A 15764-nucleotide genomic window follows, 5' to 3' on the forward strand; every position below is an offset into this window, starting at 1 on the left:
CTGCCGCGTTTTAGTTCATTAATCTATCCGAGACGGATGTCGGAAAAGTAATGTTACGACCGATGAAAGCGCACGGGTACTTTCTATGCCGAATCGTAAAACTAAGCCGATCCTTGCACCACCACCACCACCACGAGGTTTTTGCCGAGCCGAGGAATATTCGGTTACATTTTCCAATGAGCAGTAATTTTCTGCTGTTTTTGCTATCTTTCTCCGAGTCACATTTCCGGTAACGACAGTTTCTCCGATCTTCCATTAACGCCTCGGCGCATGAAAAGCTGCGATTTTGCAGATAGATCTAAGAATCAGCGCGCCAGTCCAGCAGGCATTAAAGACAATTCACCAGGCTTTTGTAACTCAAACGAAACATCTTCAGCACATTAACTCGATCATGCCACGTATTAAATCATCGCTGGATTACTTGTGCAATAGCCGTAAAAATTATCAAATAGCTTGCTGAAACAGCGTATTAATTCGCATGTTTCTCATTTCGCGCATGTATCGTGCGTTGATCCATGCTACATGATCACCGCTTTCTTCTACAACAAATTGAATAATTCGATCGAATTTCTCGGATCAGTAACACCAGTGAAACCGAAACCGGTGTAAAAGTTCTCTCCACATGTCTTGCCTTGTTGAAGTTGCATAGAACTTTCCCGCTTTGGCAGCGGTTGTAGTACCACCACTTAACCGTATATTTATACTCTCCTCGAAACTTTCTTCTGATATTTCCCGGAGACAAGACCGCGAAAAAACCCTTCGTCTCGCCCGGCCATCTAATTCCGAGCACGGTCCGTTTCATTGCTTTCGTTTTTTCCGCGCTGAATGAAGGGAACAGCACGAAACCACGCACGTCGTTACTCTGCAATTCTTCACGTTCGTCGTAATCTTAATAATAATAATATAATACTTCGAATGTATGTGGGCAAATCGGGCCTGTCGGGTAATAGCTCTACAACACGGAAGGTCCTGGTGAAGTCGTAACGCACAGCATACTCTTTGGCTACTCATTACGCGAACTATAATCATTTATTTCGTAAAGTTTGCACTCGCCGTAAAGAAAAGCATAAAGTGATATAAGAGCGACGTGCTCGTAATTGCAGCGCATACAAGTATATCAGCTGCGTCCGTACCCCACAAAAGCGGGAAATGCTCCGCTAAAGAGTCGAGGCATACGACGCTCGGGGAGAAATATTATAAATATATATATATATATATATATATTTCTCTATCTGTAACACATTGACATATTAATAATATATCTCGCAATCGCGGGTGTGAAAGGCAAACGTTCACGCGACGGTCATAAATGTATAATAGTTCGGTACGTCGGCTGTCGCCGTTCAAATCAGCTGAGATTTATTATCAGGCATTTATGTAACTTGCATTTCTAACGTAAAATTTGACGAGCATCGATGCGAGATTGTGCGATGAAAGAGTTGTCGTACACGTACCGTGTATTTAATGTATCTTTAACAGAGTTTTATTTTCCAAGAGATCTTTCTCTCATTTGCCTTTTTATACCTGCGCAACTTATAAAACGCAAGAACTGCCTTAATTATCAATATCCCAGATAGACAGATAGTTAATTGATCTGCTCGCAATTGTCATTTGATGACGACTAGTATCATCGATGCTACAAATATGCTGTCCGCGTCGGTTGTTTCTTACAGCATCGCGGAAAGCGACAGACGTTCTGTAATTACAATCACGGTCAATGTCGCCGGCAGTGTCGCTGTTTTGTGCGAATCAATTAGAACATGTCAATCTTGCCCGGTGTAATTACTGCGCGGCGAAAGTGAACGTGACTGGAATCAAAGTGGCGATAGCAAAAGCGACCCGCTGATCAACTCCAAATAATGCGAATCTATCATTTATTGACGGTATAAATAATTAATTGCCAGCACTGATTCGACTGAGTTTCGCTATCGATTTATTTCACTAATCATTTCTTATACATCTTAATCGTTATCGCTGATAACTGCTGATGGATGGATGGCGATGGGAGAGTCGAACCAACCGGTAATATCGAATTTCGCTTAATTATGGCGAGAATATTAAAATACTGCCGGTGTAATGATTGGGTTTAATCAGAAATATTTTTATTAAACCACGGTTGTTCTCGTTTACATAAAACATCGCAATCTTTCGCAACGTAGACTGGATCGTTACATATTGTGATAAGAATGATCTTATCAAGATACAGTAACGACAAAACAACTCAAGCATACGCTTGCGACACGTAATTATCTCGTATATTCGTGATAGAAAACAAGTTCATACAGAGTAAATAAATATCCCTTTAGGGTCAGTAACAAATGCTTAATTATGCTATGGTATATCTCGTATCAAAAGCCTCCTTACAAATTCTACAAGTTGTATTTTGCTCGTACACCCAATCTGAAATGGACTCATCTGATTCAAAGGTTCATTCATCTTGTATGAGGGTCACGTACAAAGTTGCCTTTGGAACCAGACAATTCGACTTAAAGCTGAACGCACTATCAGAGTACACAGTCAGAGTCATGGAAACTTTGGTCTCCTCGATCGTTCGTGTGTTTTTGTACCGATTCGGAGGACTACGTCAAAGTAGGAAGCCTCTAGCGGCTATTGTTGTAGTTCCATTATCACCTAATCGCACGAATCATTCTCACGGATACTCCCCGTAATTCGCATCCTCCGCGTCGTGTCCCTCGTCTATCGGCACCGCGACCGGCACCTTGACCGGGTAAGGAATGGGTTTCTCGATATGGTAGGCGATCGGCTTGCTCACGTGTATCGGCACAGGCCTCTCCACCGGTATCTTCACCGGTACAGGCACGAATTTCTCCACGGGATACGGGACGGTTTTTTCGACCGGGTATGGCGCCGGTATCGGCACCTTCACCTTGACCGGCACCGGCTTGTCCACCGGGATTGGGATCGGTCTGTCCACCTCCACCTTAACCGGAACTGGGACTGGCTTCTCCACCGGATACGGTACTGGTTTCGCCACCGCCACTGGGTACGGCTTCGGCACCGGTACAGGTCTCGGTTTGTCCACCGCGATTTTTACGGGGTAATGGACGATTTTCTCGACCGGATAGGGCTGCGGCACGTGCACCGGCACCTTCACCGGTACCGGTATTTTGCGTTCTATGGGGAACGGATCCGGTACCGGGACCTTCACCGTATAATGCACCTTCTTCTCGACGGGGTACGGATCCGGTACGTACACCTTGACCGGTACTGGACGGTCCACCGGTACTTTAACCGGGTATGGGACCTCTTTGACGATCGGGACCGGTCGTGGGATCTTAAAGGGGACCTTGATGACCACTTTCACGGGGTACGGTATCTTTTTCTCGACCGCATATGGCTGCGGGACCGGCACTTTGACCGGATACGGTATTTTTTTCACCACCGGATATCGGATGGTCTTCTCTACCGGGTACGGCACAGCAACTTTTTTTATGATCGTTACCGTTTTACGCACATCCTCGTGCACATGATGGTCCAATACTTGATCATCGTGTATGCTTTCATCGCCCTCACTATCGCTCGGTCCGTCGTCAAAATCCTCTTGTGATTCGTATCCACCTTTCGCTCTATGTTCGTCTTTAAAATGCACAATGTGAGATTCCGAAACTGAAATTAATGAGAGCATTTTTTAATCATGTTACTAAAGTCGTACAAGTGGAAAAAATAAATCGTTAAATAATTATCACATAATGTTTTGATAGAAATTTTTCTGTGTTGTATACTTACTGTTTTTATATCCATCCATCAGATCCTTAACGGTAGTAAAAGAAATAAGTATATGAACATAAAAATATATTGTTTTCACAATACTCACAGTGGTTATCCCTGAGCTCATCATGTTCGATTCTCCGTCGGTTCATATTGTTCAAATAGAAATCTCCCTGCCCGATATAATTATCTTTATTTAGTCTTACTTGCGACGGCATAATTCGACGATCATATCGCGCTGCAGGAAAATAATTGTACAGGTATACGCGCCTGTTATATTTGTTGTTAATCGGAGAACTCGTCACCATGACCACGAAGAGTGATAAAGAGAGCATCGTGAGTCCCTGCAAGTGGTAAAAAAAGTCAAGCAATTTCATAACATATGTTCTCTCTCTGAAATTATCGATTCAATAATTCCAATGCAAATATTATTCCAATATCCAAATATAATTTCCCTCACTCACACACACACACACACACACACACACACATACGCATGCAGATGTGTATAACAAACAAAAAATTGATGAAATTAAACAAAGAAAAAAGAATAATCCGGAAAAGTCTTCTACGTTCCATCCAATAGATATTTTTATCTCACGAGACATATATCTAACACATGCACCATTGAAGAAGACAGTTTTACACAATTATTGCACAGACCGATTTTTAACACTTGTTCCGGCACACCAGCGAATGCGTCCAACGACTTAAGCACGTACCCTGTGACTCATCCTGAGCGAAATAGCCAAACGCGATCTCGGAGAAAAATCCTCGAGCATCTAGCTCGACTTGGAAGTAAGTAGATCAGCCGCATACTTTTACCATCTTATATATGCGGCCTCCGCGGACGTTACTGAAGCAGAGGCTGGACATGCGATGCCTTCTTCAAGAGGGGATCTCGTCGCTTTCGCGGTTCGTTGTACCCGCGCGACGAGAGTGAAACTGTCCCTTTGGAGACGACAAAAGTCAAACGCTGGAAAAACGCCGGTTTATACGTCGATGCTTTTGCCCGTAAAGAGAGTGGCACTTATTATTGTTCCGGTGGTAAGAACCGCGCGCTTCTTTTATGGAACGTTGACACTCCCTCGGGCCGATTCTCGCGACCATGATCTTGAAATACCAGAAGACCACACACGCGAAGCGGTATACCAGCGTGTTTGCCACCGGAAAGTTAAGAAAAAGGAAGAAACAGACAAGGCAAAACGTACAGATCGAAATTAAAGAAAGTTGATTTTTCGATCGAATGCAAAGCATGAGGAAAGCCTTCTAGGACTTCTAGGATCTCTTCGCTGCTGATGGCTTCGCATAGCCTTGTGCGCACATCAGGGAGCCTTTACCACCGGAAACATAACCGGTCACTTGAAAACGCGAAGATAAACCTGAATCCAGTAAACTGAACTTTACCGCTACGTATCGCCGCCTCGACGAGATAACGTCGTCAGCAGAAAGTGAAAAGTGTCAAAGACCTTTTCGCGTTGATACGATTGCGGAAACCCGCGCGCTGAAGCCGGCGAAGTAACCTCTTGCTGAGATCATTGGAAACGCGCTCTCTCTCTCTCTCTCTCTCTCTTGATCTTTCGACGTTGCCCCAAAAATCACGATCGACAGCGTATTTCGCTCGAGGAGCGCGTAAATTAAGGAAGAGAAGCGAGTTCCGCCATCGTAGTAGCGAACGCTTACGCATATCGATTAATTTCGAATTACATAAACAGTTCCGGCAGTGTACAATTGCGTGTTATACAATGACAAGATTACCTCCGCTCAAGAACGATACGCGCGAGAGTTACCCAACATTGATATCTACTAAATTACATAAACAGCGTTTTTCAGACGTTAGGCGAGTCGCCGCGCGTCGGGAGCCGGGAGCAAGGTGTGATTGAATGTTATTCACAATGATAACATCTTAATCTTAAGGCTCGGTAATGATAAATCCATGGTGAATGCCTATCCATGTGCATGCGGGAGAGGGAGATGAAGAGATACACCGCCGCGACGACAAATTTACAGTTGAATGCAGTTGATCCGCGATGCGGCAGAATGAAAACGCGACACGAATGTTCTCCGCGGAGAAAATTATTATCCGCTGGAGTTGTTGTTCACGTACGGTTTGCATGAATCTCGCGACGCGCACGCGATCTTTAAACGGTCCGTGGATCACCCCGATCTTCATCAACCTTTCAGCGGGCTCTCGCGTGCCGGCCGCTTAACGCTCGATCATATAGCGTTGTCTTAATTAGCCGGCACGATCCACACGTCGTTAGCCGCGATCCCGTGAACAATGCTCGCGCCTTCTCGCGATCGCTCGCGAGCGCAGAGAGAGAGAGAGAGAGAGAGAGAGTCGATCCTCGTCCTTTCGTCGAAGGATCGTCGCTCGGGAGAAACGCGCCGCGCCGCGCCGCGACGTGAAAGAAGCCACGCTCGCAAATGGCCGGCTAACATTTTACGCGGGAATGCAGTTCGATGCTTTTCGCGGCGAGATGTCATTGAGGCTCCAGCGCGAGAGAATGCACTCGCACTCGTCTCGAACGAGGAAGTCCAGAACGGAAACGCGAGAGCCGCGCTCTCTGATGGTGCCTCGCGCTTCCGGATATCCGGAGATTGCGACGCAAACATGAGATTGATCGGTCGGTGAGCACGCAAGAGTGCGGCGTTCAGTGCCAAGTGCCAAGATTATTGCTTCGATTTACTGAAGTGTGTCCGGCCGCCTACCTGAGATCGAACCTACTTGAAATCAAATCGCACGTCAGCGCGTTGTAAAATGTACACTTGTAAAATCAGCCTCGCGCGCTGCTAATTGCACGACTGATAACAAAGATGCATGACGCATCTCGATTGAAGTTACCGCACGTGCGTTGCGCTCGACTTTCCGAATTTTTAGAGACTCGCCGATAACATCAGCGCGACGACGTAACGATCTATTTCTAATCGGACGGGAGAGTGGATACACAGCCGGCGGTATAAATCAAGCGTTATTAATAAATCCGACTGGTGATAAAAGCAACATCGCTCGAGGCTAATAAACTCTGCGGGTAAACCTCTACGGGTGCTTACCTCCGCCGATTGGTGTCTTCTAAATAACGGTGCTTAGCTAAGCGCGTAAACTTTCCTGCATCTCTAATGCGTAGGTTTTGCCTTCACTCTCGAGATCGCCGCGTTATTAAATGCGTACTTTCTAGCGCAAGACTTTAAGATGGCGAAGGTGGAATGCTTCTAACGACGGTAGGAAGCGACACTCTTCGCTCTCGTTTATATCTATTATTTAACCATCTCATCATGTCTCCCCCCCCCCGTGGTCCGCTTAAAATTGACACTGGGGCAGCGACACGCGGAACGATGATCACGTTGTGATGGCCGACGACAATCAGCGTCAATTTATAATATAATACATCGTGGGCGATATCTGAGCATGAATTAATTCGATCGATTAATTAATTTCGTCAGCCGCGCTTTCCCGCTTTGCCGGAACGGAGCGATTTTTCTCATTATTTATTTATGGACACTAAATTGGTGAATAAATAATCGTTCATGACACTCGCTTGACACGCTTCATTTACGATTATTGGAAAAGATAATGCACGTGTAGACATATTTATTTTGCAAACGGCAAATTGATACATTTCCAAGTGCGCTATGATTTCCGATAACCCCAGATACAAAATTGCAACAGATTGTCACTCACACAATGGCAATTGCGATAAATCGCCCCTGTGCAAATGTCAAACGCACAATCACCGCGAGAACAAAGTGAATACGTTCGCGTCATTACTTTCGCTTATCACGGATCACGTTCTCACACAATGTAATGCGTGATTTAGTGGCTATTAATCTCGAATACGAAGCGCACTTCAAGTATTAAGCGCCTGCAATAGCTGCGGTCGATACCGTTTCTCACGATACGTGTCCCAGATAAGTTTTACGAACCAGTTTAAAGTTGATCCGCAGTTGATAGATAAGACGGTTGGATCTTGATATTGGTGATGAAGATATATATATTTCAGGATTTCAGACAATTAAACACACACACACACACACAAGTACTGTCTGTTTTAACACCAGCTTGCAAAAATGACAATTTTGTTATTGCGTAAAAACATCTTTTCGCGAGGTGCGCGATTAATTTCGGGAAGATCAGATGTGTTGCGCGTAAACCACCGGAATAATATAAAATAAATATTTCAACTTGATGCAACTCTTTGGAATTCTTACAACTCACGAAGTATCGGCCAACACGAAAGTAACAAGCTACCTTACCGGTTACCGTCGCTCAAAGCAGTTTAGAGAAACGCCGTTCCTTCTCCCGCAGGCTCCCAGGACGATCGATGCAAAACTCTACAGACGAGTTGAACTTGATGATGATTATAATAAAGTTTGAGTCGAAATTTCTCAAAGTAAAAATATTCAACTTAAGTAAATAAGTAAGTAAGTAGATAAATGAACGCTGCTCCAGATCGTTAATTAAACAGAGAACCGTAAACAGGCTGAAGTGGTCACTGGTTGCGGCAATTTAATGATTTAATCTCGCTTTACCAATTTCTTCACAAATTGAGGACATCTCCAAATGGAAACTACTCGCTTGCTTTCGATTGCATCATGTGACTTTATTAACATGCACAGGCAGTCCGCTTCAAAAATAAGATGAATATCACACAAAATGTCAAATAACTGGCTTGAAATCCTCTCACTGAAGCAATTAGGTGATAGGAAATTTCATAACGGCATTACTAAGCGCGAATACGTAAACATAATGACGACGACAATCACGAAAATTATTAGCTTGATGTTAATGTGTCTTCTTCTCCAACGGTACATAATTTCTCAAAATACTTTGGGCTCTAATAAAATGCGAAATCTCTCATACGCTTTCCCTCATCTTGAACATCGCGCGCGGTGATTAATGGTCAAGAATCCAATTTTCCATCTCGATAATTAAATGTCAAGTTAAATGTCGTTGAGATGATAAAATATTATTTAATCGACCTGAAAAATTGATTCTCACTAACTTATTTATACGAGGCAGATTCTTCCCTTCCGGATGTCAGATAATTTAAAAGCTGTAAAAGTAATTTTGCTAGTTTTCGCGTATTTTACTTCCTAGCGATTGTAATTTTGAGATATTCGCGACATGACAATCGTTTTTTATTTTTTTCTTTTTAACGAAGAGCCAAATGACCGTTCGTTCGGCGCAGTTGTCTCAAAAGGAACAAGCTCCGGCGAGTCAAGGCGAAGAGGTGCGGCGGGATAAATGAAGGAAGCGAAAGGACTCGCCGGGACTGGAAAATGAACGAAAGGGGAAGTAGACTTTGCGGCACTGTCTTTCTCGGCGCGACAGCGAGGCGAAGGGGAGACTCTTACTTTCAGCCTCGGCGTCGCGTGCGCTAATGGCGCGATTGCATAACCGTTCCCTCCGTGGACGAGCACGTAAGTCGCTCGTGAGTCAAGTGGCAAAGCCAGCTCGCTTCGTGGCCGAAGTGGGTCGTGCAGAAATTAGCCGTGGATGCATCGGCTTCTCTTCTGCGGGCATATCGCAGTGAACCACTGCGGGAGTGGTTCTGCCACGCAAAACGTAAGATTGGGGGTCACGAAGGCTGGAATAGTGAAGCCGATCGAAGACCAACCGGCGCGCGCCCTTCATGATTTTTCGTCGCATCCCCGACGAGCCTCTCATCGCAAATCCATGTAGCGAGACAAAGAGATAGCCTTCCCTTCTATTGCCTTCATTCTTTCCGCATCTTGCGGTGTTTTTCCCCTGATCTTGAATTTTTCTTTTCCAAACTTGTGAAGTTTTACAACAAACTACTTGTACTTATGATATGGAATAATGGCTTTCCTAAGTTTGTCGGCGGCGAGAATGGGGAAAACGATAAAAATCGGGCGGAACGGATTATAACGCAGCGCCATGTTTTCGGAGTTTCGTGAGATAATTTCCAAAGTTCGATCCAAAATATATCATGATATACGACGTTAGTTAACGTCTACGTGGAAAGTGCACACGCGTATGAGCCGATGTTTCGCATTATCGTATATCGGATACGCCGAAAGGCGCTCCGATATGCCGTTAACTTTGGGGTATCCTCATCCAGCTTCGTTATATCAATTAAATTAAGCCGTTGATTCTTCCGCGAACGAAAGAACGAAGGCTACGCGAGCCCGATCGAACTTTGATGCTCCCCGAGGAAATGTAAACGCAGGATAATGTAAAGGTCGAACTATATATAACGAATTTAATTAAATATTGAATGTGCATCGTGTTGCAGCAATGCATGCGCTTTTCCTTCAAGGTTCCATAGTGACGCGGGTCGGATCAATGTTTGATTTCGCTCCGCCCGCGAAAGTCGCTGATAAATTCATATACGTAAAGCGGTAAACATCGTCCAGCTCGCGCGACAATTTGGAAGAAGCAACAGTTCAGGCGAGATGAATGCTGAGATGATGACGTGATGTGATGAAGGCGTGATGAAGGTTATTGATTCGGCGAAGACACGGCGGGAACTGGGTCGACGACTCATCATTCAGTTTCGTCTCGCCGATAGAACGGAGTGACATTTACCGATAACAAGAGACTCGTAACGAAGAATGACCTAAGATATCCTATGCGAAGTTGACATTTCTCCCGAGAGCGCTCCCTCAGTTTATACTGCTTTTCTGACCTGCTTGCAGACGCTTCAGCATGCGGTGCGTGCGGCAATTACATTAGCATTAGTTATATATTTTCACATATATGCCAATGTTGCCTTTCATTCGCATGACCTTTCTTTTCGACCGATCTTTGATAACTTCCCGTCTTGCAGTGTTTTCCTTTAACTTTGTAATGTCTATGCATATTTTCACCTCATCACGATATAACTCATATTACATATTGCTCTACAATGTTTGAGATTTCTCCACACATGCGCGCATTATTGTGTATTTTCTTTCGGCGCGACTATAAAAAAAATTAAATAATTTCTTTTACTTTTCTCAATATTTATCCTCGTCCTCAAGATGAAAGATACACGGGAATGACGGGGGGTGGGGGTGGGTGGGTGGGAGAATGAATCAAATGATGGAATGCACAAAGCACGGTGTAATCTACTTTACAATAATATTTATTTCGTTTTCTGTAAAAAAATACATACTTTGCTAATATCGGTACAAAAGTAAGACAAGCGAGTTGTTCTCGAGCGAAGATCGCTGAAGAGACGAGTACACCCTACTGATCATTCGTTCTTCCTAACTGGTGGCACACGTCGCCATACCGCGCCCTCATCGTGAACGGTGCCGAGGTGACAAATGACCGGTACGCGATCGTCTACCGGAGATCGTCCTCGACCCGATCCAGGTACAAAGCGTCGGGTATCCTCGTGGCGCCGCACGACGACGTTTTCGGATCGGTTCCTCGTGTCCTAAGAGTAAATCGACAAGGTCCTCCTCGGCGACCGTGATTGTCCGTCGTCGCGGTGGAGTTTGTTTTGCGCTCGACGACGAAGAACCAGTCGGAATTGTGGCATTAATGATGATGTCCGTAGGCTATATCTCCGCCCTCGTATCCACCCTCGTATCCACCACCGACGTAGCCGTGGTGATCGTGGTAGCCGCCGTGGTGATCGTGGTGTTCATGGTGCACGGGTACAGCCACCGGCACTTTAATCGGGTATGGTACGGGCTTCTCGACCGGGTAGGGCACCGGCTTCTCGATGTGAACGGGGTACGGCCTGTCTACCGGGACCTTGACTGCTACCGGCACGGGTCTCTCCACGGGGTAGGGCACCGGTTTCTCGACTGGGTACGGCTGCGGCACCGGTACCTTCACGGGCACGGGCACGTGCTTCTCGATGTGGACGGGGTATGGCCTGTCAACTGGAACCTTCACGGGGTAGGGCACTGGCTTCTCGACTGGGTAAGGTACGGGCTTCTCGATGTGCACGGGGTAAGGCTTGGGTACCGGCACGTGGACGGGACGGTCGACCGGGACTTTGACGGGGTAGGGCACGAGCTTCTCGACTGGGTACGGCTGGGGTATGTGGACCGGGACTTTCACTGGTACCGGAACTGGTTTCTCAACTGGGTACGGCTGCGGCACTGGTACCTTGACGGGAACGTGGATGTGCTTCTCTACGGGGTAAGGCTGCGGTACGTAGATCTTGACTGGGACGGGACGGTCGACGGGTACGTGCACTGGGTAGGGAACCTTCTTCTCTACTGGGTACGGCTGGGGCACATGAACGGGCACCTTTACGAGAACCTTGACCGGGTAAGGCACGTGCTTCTCAACTGGATACGGCTGCGGGACGGGCACTTTGACGGGCACCGGTACGGGCTTCTCCACCGGGTAGGGCACGTGCTTCTCCACGGGGTACGGTACGGCGACGTTCTTCACCACGGTCACGGTCTTCACGTGCTCGTGATGATGATGACCACCGTCGACGACCACCTCGCCGTATCCACCGTGTCCACCGAGTCCGTGGCTCGAGTACCCACCGTATCCACCGTATCCACCGTATCCACCGTATCCACCGTATCCACCGTGTCCACCGTGTCCACCGTGTCCACCATATCCACCGTATCCACCTCCCAGCTCGAGACCGACGTGTCCGCCAGATCCGATACCGTATCCACCGTCATAGCCGTAGCCGTAGCCAAGACCGAGCAGACCGCGCTTCTCTTGCTTCTTCTCGACCCCGGACTTCTCCGCCACCGACTTCTCAACGTTCTCGCTCGCTTTCGCGTCCTCCGACAATGCTGTCGCAACCACCAAGGCGGCGACTGTCACGTAAATCTGGAGGCAAGAAAAGTACGCAGTGTGTCATCGTTACGCTCGACATACGTAATGCCGGATCACGCTTCGTCGGTGCGATCCAAACGGCTGGCGGGGAAAACGCGAGTTCGCCGAAGGACACGCGCATAATCGAACAACTGGTTGAAAATGATATTAAAACCGCAAGGTTGAAGCTTTCTACACCGACACGCCGCGTATCTCCGCGACAGATCCAAGGACCTCTACCCGCCGCTGAAGAGGCAGCGCCTGCCGACCGATAGGCACCTACTTCCACCTACTTCCTCCGCGTCCCGACAAAGAATCTACTCCTGATCCGGCAGTCGAAGCACACCAAGTACATACATCACCGCACGATGTGTAAAGGAACCAAGAGCTCCCTCGAGCTCGTGCTCGAGACTCCGTCGCGCAGCGACGGAATTCCTAATTCGAGTTCCACGAGTTCCTCGCGATCCGATACCGCCGGGCTATTCCAAAGAGCACTCCGCGAGAGCGACGGGTTCGCGGGTTTGTCTCTAAACGCTAAACGCTAATCGCGACGGAGACACGCGCTCGGACACGCGGTCGATTCACACCCCCGGCTAATCTCTCGACGCGACTCGAGCGACGATACGACGTGGTCTCTCGTTCACTCTCGAACGTCCGTTATCTACATCCCGACACGAGAAGTCGCGCTCGCCGTACCGAGCTCGCGATACCAGCCGCAAGTAGTACCGCTCGGTCGGCCCGTACGGAGGACGTACCAGGATTTTCATTTTTGCTCTCGCGATGTTCCGGGTGCGTCCAGGAGTGAACTGGATGCTGATTGCCGTCGGTTCCTGGCCTTATATACGCGGCACACTTTCGCCTTCGCCACCCGGGGCCCGACGGTCCGGGGCCCCAAGTCGTATACCCCCACGTTACACCTCTTTGTTCAGCTACGACGACGACGACGGTCCCACCGTGGCCACCGAGCGGCCACCACTCCCCTTTGGGACAGACGCCCCACTCCCCCTCCTCACCCTCCCCACACACACACACACACACACACACACACACACACACACATACACGCACGCACGTGTGTGTCGCGCGCAGGAACGTCCCTCTCCTTCTTCGACTCGCGGCCGGCTCGTTCTCTTCCTCTTCCTCGTGCTCGCGCTCGCTCGCGACGCCGTCTCGCTCTTCTTTTTTTTCTCACGTATCTTCGATACCTTGACTGCGCTTCGGCGCTATGCGATACTTTCTCTGGAGAACGACGGACATACCGATTGGTCGTCGCGCCGGCGTCCCTTAGCGTCAGGAGCTGCGCCGGCGAGAGACACGCCGATTGTGTCCGCGTGCCTTTCCAGCCCGGACCGAGACAGTACGTGAAAACTCGTCTCCTCGCACGTAACGTCTCACGAGAGTTCGCAGCCGCCAGCCGAGAACGGATCCTCCCGGCCGGGGTCTCTTACGCCAAGTCCAAGTCGAGTAGATACGGACGACGTCGTCGGTAGTCCGCGCGACAACGTCTCGCCCCGAGCTGTCACCTCGTGCGGTCGAATTATGCTCCATCAAGGATTTATCGCGTTTAACCGAAGCGTTTAATGAAATTCCACCGAGGTATTGCCTCTCGCGAGGGAGAGAAAGAGACGAGGGGAGAGAATTTGAATCGTCAATATTCGCCGTGGCTCGCCGTTCAATTTGAACGACCATCGCCGAACACGACCATCTCCGCGGCTTCTCGGTCAATTCGCCGGCACCCCCGACGTGTCACTTTCGTTGGAAATATAGCTGAAGTGCACTCGCGAGTCGAGAAGCTTTACGTCGTGACTCCACGTGTCTCGTACTCCACGGTTCCCTGAAGTAGAAATGCCTCGTCATCGGAGCGGAAGTCGGCGAAATCCTTCCGGGGGGACTGGGGCGTGATCGCTGAAACGCAATCGAGGATGACGCGCTTTACGCGAAAGCCGGCATCATTTGGTGTTGTTCAATCCTACACACGCGGTCGATCGCCGCGGCGCGCCGCGCCGGTTCGTTCTGTATGCAGGACGAGAGAAATTACAGATGAAAATCTATAATTCTCCCGTGGGAAGTTTTGTCCAACCATTCTCCTCACTTTTCCCCTTTACTTTCGTTTCCCTTTTCTTTGCTTTTAATAACGGGCTGCGATGTGAATCGCGTACGCGAGATACGCCAACCTGGTTTCTCCGTCGTCGGCGGATTATACTAATTTCCCACCCTTTTCCTGCAATTCCCAAGAATGCGTTCGAGAATTCCACATTCCAACGTTACGTCGAACTCCTAACGCGTCCTCCCCCGCAGTGTAAATTTTCCGCCTCCCATCCCCCCTCCCCCATTACGCCCCCGAATATATATCTCGCGCTGTGTTCTAATCGAGCCGAAGAGATCTCCCTGAATTCTCTTCTCTCTGAGAAACGCGTATGCCTCAGTCGAGCGACTTCGAGTTCGCACCGGCGAAGATCCATCGCGACGTCTCGCGCTCCGAGGGGAAGAAAAAATGACCAACCGGCTAGAAAATTCCTGGCTCGCGGCTGTCAAAGCCAAAAGCGGGGGGCGGCTATAAACGAGCGTCTAAAAATGTGCACGGTTTCTCGGACGCGTCGCAATCGTCGCCTCGGCGGCGAGATTCCTTCGGTCTCTTCCTTCGGCCTCTCCTCCCCGCGCGCACGTATCCTTCGGGCTGCTTGACGCAACGCGCGCGCGGCTCGATACGTCATTTTTCGCGGCGATCGACTGCAACGGTCACGCGAATCGCGCGCGACCAACGTCATCATCCATCCTCTCTCCCTTTCGCCGTTACCGCGGCCGTTCCTCGCGTCCTCAGCTGGCTTCGTCGGCGCGAGCGCGCCGTCCAGCGGCTCGCGCACGTCACGTAACACCGACGCGGTGCCGACCACAGCCACAGCCGCACCCACACGTGGAGACGAGAGAGACCCACAGCACGGTGGGACTTATCTCCCGCCGATCTAGTGGCTGCACCATTGGCCCCTTTCGTGGTGGGACCCGCGGTACCACCTCACGATTCCGCTCTCAGCGTCAAGCGCTCAAGTTCCGTTTTCTTCCTCCTCCGGCCTGGCGCGCGTCCAAGTATGTCGCCGTTTGTCCAGCCGAGGATATGATCACCTTGCGCGACGCCGTGTAACGCGTTATATCACTCCAGCCGGCAAATCATCTGTCTCGACTGCAGCCCGCGGAAATGCCGCGATGTCGTGCGCGCTTTTTTCGCGGGCGAAAGCGACGTGTGTCGTCGTCGTCGTCGTCGTCGTCGTCGTCGTCGTCGTCCAGGTATTTCGTA

The 15764-nt window shown here is 48.9% G+C and overlaps 3 protein-coding genes across 7 annotated transcripts in view; 1 reads left to right on the top strand and 2 right to left on the bottom strand.

The window, feature by feature from the left end:
• The window catches only part of Ance-3 (angiotensin-converting enzyme Ance-3), a 53146-nt gene that overhangs the window by 20118 nt on the left and 17264 nt on the right, over positions 1-15764 (top strand). The gene's annotated exons all lie outside the window — the stretch shown is intronic.
• LOC105191650 (proline-rich protein 4) lies at positions 1947-6971 on the bottom strand. 5 transcript variants are annotated; one of them, XM_025302553.1, is made up of 5 exons: positions 6784-6971; positions 6442-6453; positions 4452-4680; positions 3836-4073; positions 1947-3627 (listed from the first exon to the last, which is right to left on the bottom strand). In XM_025302553.1, exons 3-5 carry the CDS (start codon positions 4509-4511, stop codon positions 2651-2653), a joined length of 1275 nt encoding a protein of 424 aa, XP_025158338.1. In that variant the 5' UTR covers positions 4512-4680; positions 6442-6453; positions 6784-6971; the 3' UTR covers positions 1947-2650. The 5 variants fall into 5 exon arrangements, with proteins under 5 accessions (XP_025158338.1, XP_025158336.1, XP_025158335.1 ...); XM_025302551.1 differs by having other exon boundaries at positions 6442-6456; XM_025302550.1 differs by lacking the exon at positions 6442-6453.
• On the bottom strand, positions 11158-13393 carry LOC105191649 (proline-rich protein 4-like). The gene is made up of 2 exons (XM_011155185.3): positions 13228-13393; positions 11158-12487 (listed from the first exon to the last, which is right to left on the bottom strand). Exons 1-2 carry the CDS (start codon positions 13237-13239, stop codon positions 11219-11221), a joined length of 1281 nt encoding a protein of 426 aa, XP_011153487.2. The 5' UTR covers positions 13240-13393; the 3' UTR covers positions 11158-11218.

Source organism: Harpegnathos saltator, unplaced genomic scaffold (assembly GCF_003227715.2).
Source record: "Harpegnathos saltator strain DR-91 unplaced genomic scaffold, Hsal_v8.6 scaffold498, whole genome shotgun sequence".
NCBI classification, from domain to species: Eukaryota; Metazoa; Arthropoda; class Insecta; order Hymenoptera; family Formicidae; genus Harpegnathos; species Harpegnathos saltator.

Coding starts and splice junctions, on each gene's coding strand:
- LOC105191650 (XM_025302550.1), bottom strand. CDS start 4,511: ATGCTCGAGGATTTTTCTCCGAGATCGCGTTTGGCTATTTCGCTCAGG. Junction 4,074..4,451: donor CGCTCAGGATGAGTCACAGG/GTACGTGCTTAA, acceptor TACCACTTGCAG/GGACTCACGATGCTCTCTTT. Junction 3,628..3,835: donor TGAGCTCAGGGATAACCACT/GTGAGTATTGTG, acceptor CATTAATTTCAG/TTTCGGAATCTCACATTGTG.